The 18,676-nt window shown below is 38.4% G+C and overlaps 1 protein-coding gene across 1 annotated transcript; it reads left to right on the top strand.

Annotated features, from left to right (window-relative positions):
- Nucleotides 1-2,510: 2,510 nt before the first annotated feature.
- Nucleotides 2,511-17,300, top strand: LOC124857901 (NLR family CARD domain-containing protein 3-like). The gene is given in 10 exon segments (XM_047349461.1): nt 2,511-2,576; nt 6,862-7,051; nt 8,362-8,619; nt 8,768-9,003; nt 11,076-12,867; nt 13,099-13,275; nt 14,800-14,976; nt 15,666-15,839; nt 16,600-16,773; nt 16,997-17,300. Coding segments are annotated over 9 exon segments (3,126 nt in total). The 5' UTR covers nt 2,511-2,576; nt 6,862-6,923; the 3' UTR covers nt 17,007-17,300.
- Nucleotides 17,301-18,676: the final 1,376 nt, after the last annotated feature.

Raw genomic sequence — 18,676 nt, 5'->3', positions numbered from 1 at the left:
ACAAGCTTCCTTGTTTTACGCTTCTTCCACTGAGAGACGCAGTGGGAAAAATCTGCTTTTCATTAAGACTTTCAGACATTTGCTGATGATTGTTTGACCATCGAAGGTTATTAATCAGACTGAAGCTGCAGATCGCTCATTACTAAAACATTTCTGTGACTTTAGAGCATCTTCAGTGATTTTTAAACATTTAATAGATTGTGCTGTGATTTTACAGGTTTTTAACTGTTTGAAGTGAAAGCAGAGGAGCCGTCATCAGATGCAGAACCAACTGAAGGCAGAGAACCAAACCGGCTAAATAAACATCAATAGCTGTTGGTTTTATTCTTTGCTTTGACTCGTCTCAAAATGTCTGTTTGGTTTTTATTTCATGTAAAAATGATGGTATTTTATCTCTAGTTACTGACTCTATATGGGAGCAGCTTTTATTCCTAACAGGAGCTATGATCACATCCAGTCGGACTGAAAGAACACGAAGAAGAAACTCGGGTTGATCCAACAAGAGAACCTCAACCAACAGATGGCCCGATGGTGGTACCTTCTGGATCATTACTGAGATACCAAGCAAGTTTGGTTTGGTGAATGAAGAGAAAACAGCACACCCAGCTGAGCATCGGACCAGGATGGAACATGTGCTCAGTCCCTTATGGGGCCCATCTGTCCCACATAAAGGTCCCACAGACACATTCTAAGTGATAAACAGACAAACAGCCCAACATCTCTCACTTCATCTGGTTGTGGTGTTTTTCTGATCATTTTTAGTATTTTAAATTGATATGATCTCAGTGTTCTTTCATGTTTAGATCATTTATCTGCTCCCAGTTCTGCTCATTCTGCAGAAACCAATGGATCTATCCAGGCCTCTCTTCAGATGGATGCTCCTCTGGTTCCTAAGGGCCTTTCCTTTATTAACTTGGAAATGATTCTGCCTTACTCCTGCATGTGACTGGGTCCTTCTAATCCACAAGACATAACAAAAATAAAGCTAAGGAAACAATCCATGGTAGGTACAGTTTCATCTGTGCTGCTCTAATTGGACAGAAGATGATGTTAGATCTTTGATGTTTCCTTTAGTAATTTGTACATCGGAGGTCAAAACTCTCATCTAGGTACTCTATTAGCAGTTAATGCTGGGCGTTACCTCCTGATTACGTATTAAGGTTTTTGTCAGAAGAAAACAAGGAACCAGATGGTTTTTCTTTCCCTCAAAATAGTTTCTGAAGGTATTTAGCTTTTCGGCGTTTTTTATTCCCCTCAGCTGTTAAATAAGATTCAATCATAATAAATGAAGTCATAGAATACAACATTAGGAAAGTTAATAATCTCAGTTCAAGGAATCTACAGTCTTTACATTCATTCACAGTCACTGTTCAGAGGACAGAAACTGGTTCTGAAGAGCATTATTCTGTTCCCCGTTCTTCCACATTGTCCAGCTTCAGATGAGAGCACAGGCGGAGATTCATATGAAGCTGCTGACCCACATTTGATTCCGTTTAAAAGGAACATCTCTTCTTTCTTAAAGTCATGGTGGAAGTTCCTACTGATCAAATAATTTCAAGGTTTATTTACCTCGCTGTAGGAACATCTATCTTTGATTTGGTTTGAAAGAATCCTTAGACCCTCAGAAGAAGATGAACAAACTTACCAGAGACAAGGAGACCTGGTTCCAGTGGTGCCCTGATCTCCTAACATATGGGCACATTTCGTATGCTTATTTTCTCACTTGTTGCTGCATCTTAAAAGCCTCCTCAGACCTCAGTGTTTACATCTTTCTCTGCTCTGAGACCATCTGACAGCTTTGAACTAATGTTCAGATCCTGGTTCTTCAGAAAACAACTTTATTCACTTTGGAGATTCACTTTCTTTTGTAATTCTAGTTATATTTTATTGTTAATTTCTGTAATTCATATTTTTGCCTCATGTCACAGACTGCTGATTCACTCAATCCTTTCTTGCTTTATTTTTGCTCTCAGTAAGTTCTCTTCTGTCCCATCACTAATCAGTGAGACAGAAGCGATTCCTCTCTTTGTGTCATATATGTCATCTCTGTCAGATCATGCATGTTGTGTCTGAACATGGAAACACCAGAACTGTGGCTCACCGCTGCCTCCTGCTGGATATGGTCACAAACTACCTCCAGAACATCATACACCTTTACTTCACAGTGCAGCTGATGTCAGACTTACACATGTATGTATCTATGCATATATTTTAGGATTTACTTACTCACATTGCCTGCCTGATGGACTGTTTACACATCAGTATGATATTGTTATATTGGAGCGATAAATGTATGACTCTTATTGAAAAGGAAGGAGAAGCATTACTCAGCCAGTGGTTCTAGTTACTGAGCTGCACACTGACCAGAAGTTAGAGATAAAATAACAAACATGAAATATTTCTAACCTAAAAACCCAAATGCCAGGTTTAAAAACAGAAGAGAGAAACCCCAAACTTTCCTCCAATAAGTCACATGATTTTTTAAAGTAAGGAAAAGGAGGAGCTCATTTGTCGAATAGTTCTGACTCCATCTTGTGTCGTCGGATCAGAAGGAAGGATATAAAAGCTGACCAGGGGTGAGCATTAACTCCACATTCTCATTTTGCTCTCTAAGTGGGGTTGAGTGGGTTTTCTCTGTGAGCTGTGGAGGAACCAGAAGCAGAACTCAGGCTGGTTCTCTGACACTTGGGTTTGATGCTGATTTGTATAACTGAACCACACAACTTCCTGCTTTTAGTGTGCCAAGCAGAAACTGGTTCTGTTCACATCTACATTATAAACACTTTGGTCCCAAGCTTAAGAAGTTTAACAGAGGATTTTTAGTATTGTCTGCTGGTGATTCTAAATGGATGAGTGTTTTATAATATGCAGTAACCAGGTTTATTCAATATAATTCTGTCACTATATTTGTGAAATAGGAAATGATGGAGCTTTTTAGGTTTTCTTTGAAGGATCATTTAAGAAACTATCTGTGACAGAGGGCTGCGGGACGATGCTTATTATTTTATTATTCTCATTGAGGCCGGTACGTGTTGGACGTGAAGAAACTGCTGAGGCCCTGATGTTGAGGCTGTTTCCCTCTGGTTTAGATACAACATCGCACCCTGCAGCTATCTGATGTTATCACGAAGCTGTTGGTTCAGAGTTGTTTACTTTGAGCTCAGAGTATTAGCTGTCGGCTGAATGTATTACTGTCTGTACCAACAGAGCTGAATGTCACAAAAGTCACAAAAACCTAGAATTTTGACATTGAAGGCGTGGTAAGGGGTCTTCGTCACTTCCTGTTCTCACTGTTGGTGAATTGTTTGGTGTGTGAAGCTCTCTCGTTTGATCTGATTTCTCTCTACTGTGATATCTCTTACTTGTTCTAATACATAAGCACGTTAAAACACTTACTTTCTGTTGGTGTATTTAACGTTTGGGGACTCCGTGTTTTACACGGTTTCTCTAGTAGTGCTAAGAGGTTGCTAGCTTAGCTTTAGCTCCACCATGGCTACCCGTTCTGCTGTTTCTCTCTCTGAGTCTCCTCCTCTCTCCTGCTCTCTGTGTCAGATGTTCAGTTACTCCTCTGCCTCCTTCAGTGATAATGGGACGTGTAATAAATGTAGCATTTTTGTAGCTTTGGAGGCGAGGGTGTCGTAATTGGAGGCCCGGCTCCGCGCTGTTGAAAAACCAGCAGATAGCCGAGGCCCCTTAGCCAGTGCGGAGCCACCGAGGGTAGCTCCCCGTAGCAGTCCTCCAGCAGAGCCCGCGCAGCCGGAGCTTCAGGCCGGCTGGGTGACGGTACGTAGAAAGCATAGTTCTAGATCCCAGCCCACAGGTCACCACCAACCCATCTGCGTTTCTAACAGATTTTTCCCGCTCAGCGACACACCCGCTGAGAAGCCAACTCTGGTAATTGGCAGCTCCATAGTCAGAAACGTGGCACTAGAGACACCAGCGACCATAGTCAAATGTCTGCCAGGGGCCAGAACGGGCGACATCAAATCCTACCTGAAACTGCTGGCTAAGGATCAGCATAAATACAGTAAGATTGTTATTCACGCTGGCGGTAATGACACCTAGTTACGTCAATCGGAGGTCACCAAAGTTAGTGTTGCTTCGGTGTGTAAGTTTGCCAAAACAATGTCACACTCCGTCATTTTCTCTGGTCCCCTCCTTGATCTGACCAGTGACGACATGTTTAGCCGCATGCTGTCATTCAACCGCTGGCTGTCTAGGTGGTGTCCAGAAAATGATGTGGGTTACATTGATAACTGGCGAACATTTTGGGGAAAACCTGGTCTGATCCGAAGAGACGGCATCCATCCCACTTTGGATGGAGCAGCTCTTCTTTCTAGGAATCTGGTCAAATTTATTAGTTCTCCAAAACTCTGACAACCCAGGGTTCAAACCAGGAAGCAGGGTTGTAGTTTAACACTCCTCTCTGCAGCTTCTGTACTGCTACCCACCCATTACCCTATTGCTCAAAACATTAACAAACCTACCCACCTTTGTCTTGATTCTCTGAACCTTGTGCTGACATATGGCATTGAGTGTAAAGACATAATATTTTCTCATAACCCTGTCCTGTCTGACCATTTCTTAATAACCTTTGAGTTTAATTTAACCGAGTACTCCACACCTGAAAGAAAATTTCATTATAGTAGATCATTATCAGACAATGCTGTAACAACCTTTAAAGAATCTGTTCCACTTTTAATTTCCTCATTATCACTGAAAAGCACAATGGAGGGCAATAATTTTGTTTCTTCTCCTTCACAAATTGATTCTCTTGTTCATAGTGTTACTTCATCATTGCGTGATGCATTAGACAATGCAGCCCCCTTGAAAAAGAAGGTAATTATTAATAGGAGGCTACCTCCTTGGTTTAATTCAGAGCTGCGTACTTTAAAGCACAATGTTAGAAAATTGGAGAGAAAATGGCGCTCTACACACCTAGAGGATTCCTACTTAATCTGGAAAAATAGCCTACTGTTGTATAAAAAGACACTTCACCAAGCTAGAACAGCTTATTTCTCATCATTAATAGAAGAGAACAAGAATAATCCAAGGTTTCTCTTTAGTACAGTTGCTAAACTTACACAGAGTCATAGCTCTGTTGAGCCATCCATTCCCTTAACTCTTAGCAGTCATGACTTTATGGGATTCTTCTTAAATAAAATTGATTCTATTAAAAATAAAATCTTTGACATACTCCTGAAGATGATTACTTCATCCTCAGCAAGTGAGACAACATTGGAAATAACTGCAGAATCTGATCTGTGTTTGGACTGTTTTGATCCTGTGGAGCTTCCTGAGTTATCAGAAATATTAGCTTCATCTAAACCTTCAACTTGTATGTTAGACCCAATCCCAACCAAATTATTTAAGGAAGTGTTCCCTCTGATTACCAGCCCCATTTTAGATATGATTAATCTATCTTTAGTAAATGGATCAGAACCACAGGCTTTTAAGTTAGCTGTAATTAAACCTTTACTTAAGAAACCTTCGCTTGATCGATATGATTTAATAAATTACAGACCTATATCCAATCTTCCATTCTTATCTAAAATTCTTGAGAAAATAGTTGCTAATCAAATGTGTGAACATTTATACAGTAATGACCTGTTTGAAGAGTTTCAGTCAGGTTTCAGAGCTCATCATAGCACTGAAACAGCTCTGCTGAAAGTCACTAATTATATTCTTATGGCTTCAGATAATGGACTTGTGTCTGTTCTGGTTCTGTTAGATCTCAGTGCTGCATTTGATCCAGTCGATCATAATATTCTCTTAGAAAGGCTGGAATATGCTGTAGGGATCAGGGGAACAGCGCTAGGCTGGTTTAAATCTTATCTGTCTGACAGATTCCAGTTTGTTCAGGTAAATGATAAATCATCTTTAAACTCCAGGGTTAATTGTGGAGTACCACAGGGTTCAGTACTTGGGCCAATTCTCTTTACTATATATATGCTTCCAATAGGTCAAATTATCAGGCAGCATAGGATAAATTTTCACTGTTACGCTGATGATACTCAGCTTTACTTATCCATAAATCCTGATGAACCCAACCAGTTAGATAGACTACAAGCATGTCTTGAAGATATAAAAACTTGGATGACGTTAAATGTTCTGCTTCTAAATTCAGACAAGACAGAAGTTGTCGTCTTTGGACCGGAGTCTTTAAAAAAGAAACTGCTTAGTCAATCACTTAACCTGGATGGCATTAAATTGACCTCCGATAATAAAGTAAAAAACCTTGGTGTTATTTTTGACCAGGACATGTCATTTAAATCCCATATTAAACAGGTTTCTAGGATTTCCTTCTTTCATCTCCAGAACATTGCCAAAATTAGAAATATCCTGTCCAGGAGTGACGCTGAAAAACTAGTCCATGCATTTGTTACTTCAAGGCTGGACTATTGTAATTCTTTACTATCAGGATGTCCACAAAATGCAGTTAAAAGCCTTCAGCTGATTCAAAATGCTGCAGCAAGAGTTCTGATGAAAATTAAAAAGAGAGATCATATTTCTCCTATTTTAGCTTCCCTTCATTGGCTCCCTGTTAAATCCAGAATAGAATTTAAAATTATCCTCCTCACATATAAATGAATAAATAACTAACTCTGACTGAACTGTTCAACGGTTAGAATAATTGGAATGTATGTACCTGACTTTTGTGAAGTGCCTTGAGACAACATCTCTTGTGAATTGGCGCTATATAAATAAATAAACTGAAATAAACTGAAACTAAATTAAGCAGAATCACGTGAACATCCATTTCCTGGTATTTTCTCACCTCATCAGGTCCATGTTACCTGTTGCAATCGTGTTTCTCTAATCCTCCACAAACATGATGGGAATAAACTTTCTGCTTTACAGGGCAGCTCAGAGACCAACTGGCTGGTACTGGTTTCTCTCTCTGACTGAGTCAAGTCCAGAAGATGGAGGTTTGTGTGAAGAAAGAGCACGAAGCAGAGTCTCCAGGACCCAGCTGTCTGTCTATGAGGAGTGACCAGTCTAAAGACCAACCTGTTGCTTTCTGTAAAGAACCTGGAGCTTCAGACAAAACGTATGAAAACTGTTGAAACTTCTCAAAGACTTCACAGTAATGGACACTGGTTTACAGCACTGTTATTTAGCTCAAATCCAACCAGAATGAATTAGTTGTGACTTGTTGGAATGTCTGAACAAAATCTGCCCCCTGCTGGTTAACTATGGAAACTCACAAAACCTTAGGAACCTCTTAGTTTTACAGCAACTTAAAATGTCCAATCCAAGGGCTTTAACCTAATGTAGAACCACCGAGGTTCAGTCTGTATAGGCAGATTATAAAACATTTTATGAGCTTTATTAACTTCTGGTCAACCCAAGCAACATTGACTAAACTCACTAGTTATCCTCTAACATCTCGTGGATCAGACCGATGGTTAATATACAGTATTTAAAGAAGGAATTTACTGAACCAACAGGACTGATTTTAGTCAAACTACTCAGAGATGGAAACTAGAATAAAAAATGTATTCAAGTGAAGTATAGTAACTAAAGTGAAAGCATCTATCAGTTAATCCAGAAAGTGAGTTGAAGTAAACAAAAACAGCACAGGTGAGGAGGTCATCTAAGGAACAAGACAACCTAAACATAATTTTAAACATCACCATGAAGACTCTTCAGTTAATATCACTTTGGTTTTAAAATGGGGTTTATTAAAATATGCTTTAGGTATTAGTGCCCAATCTGTGTTATACCTGCAGAAGGTAAACAGCTCAAATGTTTAGCATGTTGCATCTTTCATATATTTAAAAAGGGAAACAATAACTGTTTAAAAGAAAACAAATCAGCTGCTGCTGATGATGATAAAAATAGATAGATTCTCCTGAAAAGTGTAAACTAATGCTCCCTGTTTGTTCTAATATTTCTGTCTCTGTTCCAGTAAACTGAAGGACTTGTGAGCGATGTCTGGCCGGCTAACACAGAGCTGGATTGGACCAATGGGTTCTGATGGCTTGACAATTTTAAAGAGCCAATTTAAAGGAAAAATAATAAGATTTATGCTGGTCCTTCAGACTTAAACTGACTGGATTTACACTTTAATGAATTAGAAATCTGATTATTATTGATCCTAAAGGAATCAATGGATGGGATTTGTTCTGTATTTTGGATGATTTAAAACAGAACCGATAGTTTCCACTTCTAAACATATTTTTGACATATCATTTTAACATGAATGAAACCCAGTTAGCAGTGAGATGTTGAGTAGAGCCATCAATCCCTGTCTTCTTCTCTGATGGAGGAATGCCAGGGTTACACTTCAGAAAAGCACAGGTTTCAGGGATGACAATTTCCTTTACTGTTCCAAAAACTGATGATATGCTGATGTAGGTACACGAAATGGAGTAAAGACAAACTAACCAATGGCAGCCTGGAAATAAAACGTAATGTTGTGTCTGCATTTTTACAGATGATATACGTGATCAAGTGCGAGCAGCCTTATATTCTTGTATTACATTTGGGTTTCAGAGGACACCACCACAGACAAACGTCAGAACCTTCAGTATCCAGCTGTGTGTCTTTGAAGAGTGTCTGGTCTAAAGAAGCACCTCTGGTATTTAACCATGGACCTGGATAATCTGAAACTAAGTAAAACATTGCTTCTTCTTTAAACTGACCTGATGGAAATACATTTTGACATGAATTTCAGCTGTGACCATCAGAGTCAGCATCATCACATCCTGATATTTCACCTAAAAATCAGTAAATTATTAGTAATTAAGAACTATCTTCACAGAGGGAGAAAGAGGAGCTGTGTCTATGTGGATGACCAGGTGTCCTCCTGTGCTTTGTGTCAGGATGCCCTGAAGGATCCAGTCTCTTCCAGCTGTGGTCACTGGTTCTGCAGACAGTGCATCAGCTCATACTGGGAAGGGTTTGCTTCATCACGACACCTTTCCTGCCCCCAGTGTGGAAAAACATCCAGAAGCAGAGCTGGACAGCAGACAACCAATCAGGGCAGCTGTGTATATGGTAAGACGTTTCTGTTTTAATCCAGACATGATTTTTCACAATGAATCAGTAATTAAACTGACATTTGTTTTAAATAATATATAATAAATATTCTTTTTGATAAGATCATGTTGAGCAATATATAATTTTCTGATTTTAGGGTTTGTAATAGGATCAAATTCCCTGTTATTAATAAATTAATGTTAATAAATGTGTTTCTCATTTGTTTGGATAAGCTTCAATGTTTCCTTTGAGAACGAAGAAAACATCTGAAACCTTAACTAGAACAAAGTTCTGCCTCAAACATTCAGAGATGGAATAGTTTTTCCCAGCAGTTGAAGAACCATTCTGCTGTTCTGTCGCTTCTTCATCTACATGCTTGATCCCGTTCAGGTTTGTGAGGGACTGAAATCTATTCTAGCACTCAACAGGTTAAAGTCAAGATACAATGAGAACAGGGCAACAAAACCATGCATCTACACATACTCTAAACTAAGGTTAAAGATCAAAAGCTAAACAGGTTGATTAAACATTATTTAAGGGTTATTTAATGTAAGAGTGGCTGGCTTCATACAGTGGTTGGTTGAGAACCTCAGCTATCCCAGATTGGCTAAAACTAAAGCCTCTTTAAAAGTCATTTGTATTGAAAGAGTCCAGCGAGTTGTTCTGGTATCTCTTGAGGCTGCCTTGTTTAAGACAAGGTCCAAGTTAAACATGTTTCAATGACCAAACTCTTTACTGGGCTAGAACAATTCAACTAAAACTACCAAGCAAAATGAAGGAATAAAGAAAACTAATTAACTATAAACAACAAAGGAACGTGGGAACTAATAAAAATGATGCAGTGCTATCACAGTTCAATGTGGAATTATGTTTAAGAACCATAGTTTATCTTGATTTGAAAATGAGGTCTAATTAGTTGTAGAACTAATTAAGAACAATAATTGGTGTGTGTGCAAAATCAGAAGAGTAAACATAATTTTAATAATATGACATTATAAATAATGATTGCTGGATTAGAAATCAACCTTTTGTATAATAATTTTAAATGCTGTTTGATTTGCTATCGCTATTTTAGTAAAATAATTCATTGAGAAAAGATTATTTGTTGGATTACAAATCAATACTCTTTTGGATAACTGATCTTAATATTTTAACTAGTGATCACATGGAATAATAGACTACTAAAATGGCGGAGAAGAATGTCTTTGGATTCTCATAAGATGGACGAGTCGAATGTAAACATTGGACCTAGCACTAGCATTAGCCGTTAGCGGTTTTAGCTAACGAAGGAAAGCTTCTAGCTTGTTCACCACTTATTTAAAGTTAAACATGTACAATTAACTACCATTAATATACATATTAATGTGCGAAGGAGCGCTGGCAGCACGTTATGGCCCATCTGTGTTTAAAACCACCCATTAAAGAAAGTTCGTCTTAAATTTAACTCAGAACAAATATCTAGGATAGGATAAGATTAGATTAATCATATCTAAAATGGGGTTGGTAATCAGAGGGAACACTTCCTTAAATAATTTGGTTGGGATTGGGTCTAACATACAAGTTGAAGGTTTAGATGAAGCTAATATTTCTGATAACTCAGGAAGCTCCACAGGATCAGAACAGTCCAAACACAGATCAGGTTCTGCAATTCCTTCCAATGTTGTCTCGCTTGCTGAGGATAAAGTAATCATCTTCAGGAATATGTCCAAGATTTTATTTTTAATAAAATCAATTTTAGAATCACATTCATCAACAAGATGAATGTGTGTATGAATGGGTGTATGTAGATGCGTACATGTGTAACAGAGACTACTTAAATAAATTGCAATTAAATATTCTAATTGATTGACAGGCCTTGATATTGAGAAGTTATTTTGGAAATAGCGCACTGACAAATACTGTATTATTGTTTATTTCCGGGGAGGGTGGGGCACAAAGCGTTTGCACTTCGGGCACTCAAATGGCTAGCAAGCCTCTGGGACATAGTGCAGGTTAAATACTTTATTTAAATGTGCAAAGCTTCCTATCAGCATCCATGTTTTTATCCATGGCTGGGGCACATCATCTGATTTGTTCTGTTTTTTTGGCAGATGTTGGTCTGCAGGAGGTTCTAGAGGAACATAAGATCAGTCTGAGGAGGAGATGTGAATGTGTGACTGAAGGAATTGATGAAACAGGAAGTAGAACCCTCCTCAACAGGATCTACACTGATCTCTACATCACAGAGGGACAGAGTGAAGAGGTTAATATCCAACATGAGGTGAAGCAGCTGGAGACAGCTTCCAAGTACCAGAACCTCCATGACTCTCCAATCAGGTGCCACGACATCTTTAAACCCTTACCTGACCAGCATGGACCCATCAGAGTGGTTCTGACCATCGGCGTCGCTGGTGTTGGAAAAACCTTCTCAGTGCAGAAGTTCACTCTGGACTGGGCAGAGGGCTTGGAGAACCAAGATGTCAGTGTGGTGGTTCTGCTTTCATTCAGGGAGCTGAACTTGATCAGAGAGGAGCAGCACAGTCTTCTCACGCTGCTCCATGTTTTCCATCCAACACTCCAGAAGCTCCCAGCAGAGAAGCTGTCTGTCTATAAACTTCTCTTCATCTTTGATGGTCTGGATGAAACCAGACTTTCTCTGGACTTCAACAACAGTCTGCTTGTTTCTGATGTCACCCAGAAGTCATCAGTCAACGTTCTGCTGACAAACCTCATCAAGGGGAACCTGCTGCCCTCGGCTCTCGTCTGGATAACTTCCAGACCTGCAGCGGCCAATCAGATCCCTCCTTCATGTGTTGCCAGGCTAACAGAAGTACGAGGCTTCACTGACGCCCAGAAGGAGGAGTACTTCAGGAGGAGGTTCAGTGATGAAGAGCTGTCCAGCAGAATCATCTCCCACATCAAGACCTCCAGGAGCCTCCACATCATGTGTGGAATCCCAGTCTTCTGCTGGATCACTGCTACAGTTCTGGAGAACATGTTGACCACAGAGCAGAAAGGAGAACTGCCCAAGACCATGACTGACATGTACTCACACTTCCTGCTGGTTCGGACAAAGAGGAAGAAGAACAAGTACCATGAAGGACATGAGAGGAGTCCACAGGAGCTGATGAAAGCTGACAGGAAAGTTCTTCTGAAGCTGGGGAGGCTGGCATTTGAACATCTGGAGAAAGGAAACATCATGTTCTACCAAGAAGACCTGGAGCAGTGTGGTCTAGATGTCACAGAGGCCTCGGTGTACTCAGGAGTTTGTACAGAGATCTTCAAAAGAGAGAATTTGATCTTCCAGAAACCAGTCTACTGCTTTGTTCATCTGAGCATCCAGGAATTTCTGGCTGCAGTCAACATGTTCCACTGTTTCACCAACAGGAACATAGAGGTGATGGAGAACTTCCTGGGAGAAGATTACATTTACTCATCTTTAGATGACCTCATAAAATTAGTGATGGAGAAATCCCTCACCAGTATAAATGGCCATCTGGACCTGTTTGTCCGCTTCCTTCATGGCCTCTCTGTGGAGTCCAACCAGAGACTCTTAGGAGGCCTGCTGGGTCAGATGGAGAACAGTCCAGAAACCATCCAGAGAATTATCAACAATCTGAAATACATGAATAATGATAGAGTTTCTCCAGATAGAAGCATCAACATTTTCCACTGTCTGATGGAAATGAAGGATCTTTCAGTTTATCAGGAGGTCCAAGTGTTCCTGAAGTCAGAGAGCAAATCAGAGAAGAAACTGTCAGAGATTCACTGCTCGGCTTTAGCCTACATGCTGCAGATCTCAGATGAGGTTCAGGATACATTTGATCTATGCCAGTACAAGACAACAGCAGGTGGTTACCTGAGACTAATACCAGCTGTGAGAAACTGTAAACGGCTTTGTAAGTTCAAAAAATATTTTATATGACTTTGGACCAAAAAGTTACTTTGACATGCGAAAAGGTTATTTTTCATGTCTAAGAAACATAAAAATGTTTTGGCGTTAAACAATAGAATCAAGTGAGAAATTATGTTTATTGGATAATGACATTTTTTTGTCCGGATATTTATTCTTCTTTTTCTAATTCGGATCTTCTGCCTTGTTCTGCTGGATCACTTTTTATCTGTTCATATCAGATTTGCTGACTGTCGACTCTCAGAGACTCACTGTGAAGTTGTGGCTGCAACTCTGAAATCCAACCCCTCCCTTCTGGTTCAGCTGGATCTGAGTAAGAATTATGACCTGAAGGATTCTGGAGTGAAGCATCTCTGTGCTGGACTCGCAAGTCCTAACTGTAGACTAGAGAGTCTGAGGTGAGTTTGCTTGTGTTGTTTAGCATTAAGGAGCAACTGGCAAATAATATTCAGTGGCTCCTGTATTTTAAGTTACAGTAAAAATAATTTTAATGTACAGCAGACCATCAGTAAGGTAAATCTTTTAACAGTAAATTTCAGTTGTGTAGTTGAATAAGCTGCTCTAAACAGTTCTTCTTGTTACCAATCTATTGAACATCCAATTTTATTGACTACACAAAAGTGTGTTTTTACCTTCTGGAAAAACCAAGTCTAAGAACCTTAATATTTATTGTGTAACTTTTACAAAAACACAATGGCTTCATTTGAAATATAACAATAAAACATTTCATAGCAAGCAACCATAAATCATTCTATCAACTAGGCTTTTGTGAAAGTACATTCCACCATGAGGTGCATTAATTATCAAGGATTATTAACAACATTTTTTCATAAACATCATTTACAACATTCAGTCTGTTGCCTTTTGCAAGTGAATGCATATTACATGCTTAAAAAGTAAAGTGCATCAGAAGATTATGACAGCATGGAAAAATACATAACTTTATATACAAAAAACATTTTCACACCTTTTTGTATCTGGGTTCAGAAACACAAATTTTGTAAAATGTTAAACCAATGGGGTCATATTTGAGACATATTTTTCAAGTAAAACTCTTGGAATACCCTGTAGAACACCTTAAAAATCAGCACAATTTACAAATAGCAACACTGCAGGTCAAAGTACGAGTCAGGATGGGTCATCCAAGGCTGGTGGTGGCTGGAACCAACTGACGTGTGTAGGACCAGAATCATAGGCAGTACTTCATAAATCGATCTCATTTGAGAAAAATGACTGACAGACTGACCAAACTGATTTTTATCTGATCTGTAAATATTTTTTGTTTGCTGCTTGTTTTCTATGTGTCCACCTTTCTTTGTTAAACCTTCCTGTTAACCTGCTGTAGTTCCTGAATAGATAAAACATGGACCTGATTCTCTAGAGTTTGAATATCCACACACATAGGATAATTTTCTCAACTTCTGATGTTCTTTGCAGTAAACAGTTCAACTATTCTAGGCTAATGCTAACTAGCATTTTAAGGTAAGGTTTGCATTTTGGTGACAAAAATTGACGTACAAAAGTAATTTGTTTTATTTTAAGTTGGCTGTTAATGTGACATTAAAATAACATTAAAACAACTTTAGATGCATACAAATCGGGTTTCAAGTTTGTGCTTACAGAAGACATATGGCTGATGTAAACTAACAGGAATTGTTAAATGGTGCTGTAGGATGGGCTATTAATAAAATTCTATCTTGTTTTAATCTTGTATTCTGTTCTTTATTAATATTAGGTGTAACCAGTAAGTATAATGAAAAGGAGTCTTATTTTAAATTGATAAACATGTTTTCTTACAAGCTTATCTGGGTTTCTGTGATAGAACATTATTTAGTTTTATTCAGATTAATAAAGGGTATGTAAAAAAAACTGTTGTGAAACACGACTGACATACTGACAGATTCACTGTATCCTCTTTTTAGACTTGAGTGCTGCAGTTTATCAGGGATCAGTTGTTCTTATCTGGGCTCAGCTCTGAACTCTAAATCCTCCTGCCTGAAAGAGTTAGATCTAAGTGACAACTGCCAACTGCAGGACTCTGGATTGAAGAACCTGTGTGGGTTTCTTCAGAGTCCAATTTGCAAACTGGAAACTCTGAGGTAAGATTTATTGATCCTAAAATGCAGAAATAAAGTTGAAACATTAGACCAGTATTTTCCAAACTCTGGTCCACGGGATGCTCTTTCCTGCATATGCTAATTATGTTTTACATGCTCAAGATCAAGACTTTATCTGCTCAATGTTTGATTACTAATTCATATTTTGATTATTTAAACTGTAATTTACATGTAAAGTAAAGAAATGTTTTTACCTCTATTTCTCTTTTTTATGTAAGAGATTTAAATATTAAAACTCAAAATATTATAATGATCTGCATTTGAATCAGATCATAAACAGAATGCAGAAGTCCTTGGCAAAGCTTGCTATACAAAGTATATTTTATTGTGTAGCTTCATACTGAACCTCACCAAGCTTTGCAATAAAAATATTACACAAAGTAGTATTACAGAAAGAGAATAAGGACAGAAAAACCTAAAACGGAAGTGAAAATGTGATGACAACACCTTGTTTGGGAAACTTTCTTTTCTGAGCTACTTTTGTGCGTTTAATGACTTAGAAACAAATATATTTTAAATAATGAGTCTCACAAAAGTCATTTTTAGGAGGTAACCTTTCCACATTGTTAGTGGAACAGGATTATGCTAATAAAAAATACATTTTCCATAGTTTAACTGCTATAATTACCATGCTGTTGGTATCATGTTACATTTTCTTGATTTTTGTTTAGACTGAAGGACTGCAGTTTGTCACAGGCTGGTTGTGTTTTTCTGGTTGCAACTCTGAAGTCCAACCCCTCCCATCTAAGAGAACTCGACCTGAGTTATAACAACCTGCAGGATTCTGGAGTGAAGGAGCTTTGTGGAGTTCTTGAAAATCAAAACAGCAGGATAGAAATGTTGAGGTCTGTTCAATGATGGGAGCAGTTATCCATATAAGAAATTTGTCTGTTTGCTTCATTGTTTTGGGGGAATTTTTTATGCTATCTGCATTAAACAAAAGTTTAAAAAAATTTAATCTTCTGCCAATGTATTTATATATTGATTTTATATCATGTCTTTAAAGAGTTTTTGTGCAGATGAAAGTTTCTGCTAATATGTGATTAGGCTGAAAATCAAGCCAGAGGATTAAAGGCATATATGTAAAGTATATAAATGTGAGCAAATGTGATTGGCATGGCCTCAGAAGGCTAAATGTGTGCTCCGTAGACAATCCACACTGTGTGGTCTAACATATTAAATCTTGCAGAGGTGAAGCAGTCTATAAAAGTTGATATTAAATGTGTGCTAGAGAAGACAAAAAACTGGATGACACCCTTTAGGAGGGTTAAGAACAGGCATAAATAATAGCAGGACTCATGCTCCATTCTTTGCTTGGTTCATCCCTAAGATGGGCTGAGAGGGGCCCAGTGCCGAAGGTGAATGTCACTCTGTATCTGTTCAGTTGTATACTGTGGACACTGATCATTTTGGCATTAAATCTTTATTTTATACTTAACCATTTCTCATTATTTCACAAGGTAAATACTTTGCTGGTTTTACTGGTTGGGTCTCAGAATTGGAGAGAAACGGACCCGGTGGTGCACAGGGAAGAAAGAGAGTAAAACCTCCCATTTTACAACAGCAGAAAGCTGCTCTAACTGCAAGCTACAATTTGTATTTAAGGTTGTGCTGGTGCAGTTTGTCGGATATCAGCTGTGCTTCTCTGGTCTCAGCTCTGAAGTTCAACCCCTCCCATCTGACAGAACTGGACCTGAGGGAGAACAACCTGAAGGATCCAGATGTTAAGCAACTACTGAACCTTGTGGAGAGTCCAAACTACAAACTGGAGACTCTGAGGTCAGTAAATGGCTGAGCTTTGTCCAAATTAACATTGGTGTTTTCTACTACATACAATTTTTATCAAAGCAAAGTTTTGGGGTTAAACCAGCTCTTTGAAGCCACGGGACGTTCACTGTGATGGGTTTCAGATTGGACTGAAAGACTGACAGAAGGAAATCATTAAGCACATCGCTGACAGTAACTCATTTATCTCCTCTGACCAATATTATTGTCTCTGCAGATGGAAGTGATGACACTCAACAGGACAGTGGTTGTCTTAAGAGTGAATGACATCTGTTCTGATGATCTAGAGATGAAACCTGCAAATGACCACAGAATAAACCACAATCATGATGAAGTGTAGCACTATTTCAGCTAAGTTTTTTTATTGTCAAATGTATGGTTAAACCTTTTTTACATCGATGCTTGTGTATGGTCATGTATTTCTTTTTTAAATAAATAAAACATAAAAATTGTAATCAAGGAAAATTATGCACATGTTAAGGAGTTGGCAAATTAATTCAAATAAAAGATTTTTTGCATCAGTTGAAGCCTAATTTTTAGTTTATCTATGACAGATTACATTTGACCTTGTTTAGTTTACCTTAAATGTGCTTAATGTAAAACTGTGCTGTTCAGACAGGCTAGCTACATACATTATACTTGAAAAACCAACTTTAAACAGAGGATGCAGCCTCAGGTTACATCTGTCTAACACCTACAGTGCAGCCTTGAATTGTCTCCGCAGGTGGTTTTACAGTCAATCACACCTGGAGACATGTGACCTAAACATCTCACAATTCGCATTATTATTAAGTATTTGACACAAGTAGTAACAGCCCAAATGGTTCAGGGGATAGATGGAAGGATCAGTAACTACTGTAATGCCAAGGCTTCATTAGTGGGATGATCTAACAACAACCTAGAAAGCTTGGGAAAGCTTTTTGAATGAGATTAATTATTATTTATTTGCGCTGAAACATCCTTAGGCATGAGTGTCTGGTTGTTTATCATTGTAATTTCATTATAGTGGGTGATTTGGACATTCATGTTATAGCTTTTAATATAATATAATAATATAATATAATATAATTTTAATACTTCATAGTGTTACTTCCTTCTTGCCTGGTGCATTGGAACATGTAACGCCCTTGAAAAAGAAGCTAATTATTCATAGGAGACTGGCTCCCTGGTTTAATTAAGAGCTGGGCTCTTTAAAGCACACTGTTAGAAGCTTGGAGAGAAAATGATGCTCCACACACCTACGGGAGTCCTACTTAATGTTGAAATATAGCCTACTGTTGTATAAAACGACACTTTGCCAAGCCTGAACACCTTATTTCTCATCATTAATAGAAGAGAACAAGAATAATCCTAGGTTTCTCTTTAGTACAGTTGCTAAACTTACACAGAGTCATAGCTCTGTTGGGCCATCCATTCCCTTAGCTCTCAACTGTCATGACTTTATGGGATTCTTTAGAAATAAAAATTAGTTCTATTAAGAATAAAATCATTGACATCCTCACAAACAGGATTACTTTATCTTGAATAAGTGATGCAACATTGGATGTAACTGTAGAATCTGATCTGTGTTTGGAGCTTTCTGGGTTATCAAAAATATTAGCTTCATCTAAACCTTCAACTTGTATGTTAGACCCAGTCCCAACCAAATTATTTGATGAAGTGTTCCCTTTGATTACCAGCCCCATTTTAGATATGATTAATCTATCTTTAGTAAATGGATCAGAACCACAGGCTTTTACGGTAGCTGTAATTAAACCTGTACCTCAGAGACCTTGCATTGTGAAGATTTAGACAGCAATGATCTGTTTAAAAGTTTCAGTCAGGTTTCAGAGCTCATCATAGCACTGAAACAGCTCTGCTGAAAGTCACCAATGATATTGTCCTGGCCTCAGACAAT

The sequence above is a fragment of the Girardinichthys multiradiatus genome, chromosome 21, assembly GCF_021462225.1.
Source record: "Girardinichthys multiradiatus isolate DD_20200921_A chromosome 21, DD_fGirMul_XY1, whole genome shotgun sequence".
NCBI lineage: Eukaryota > Metazoa > Chordata > Actinopteri > Cyprinodontiformes > Goodeidae > Girardinichthys > Girardinichthys multiradiatus.
The sequence above is the reverse complement of the archived record's forward strand: the minus strand, read 5'-3'. Positions and strand labels throughout refer to the sequence as shown.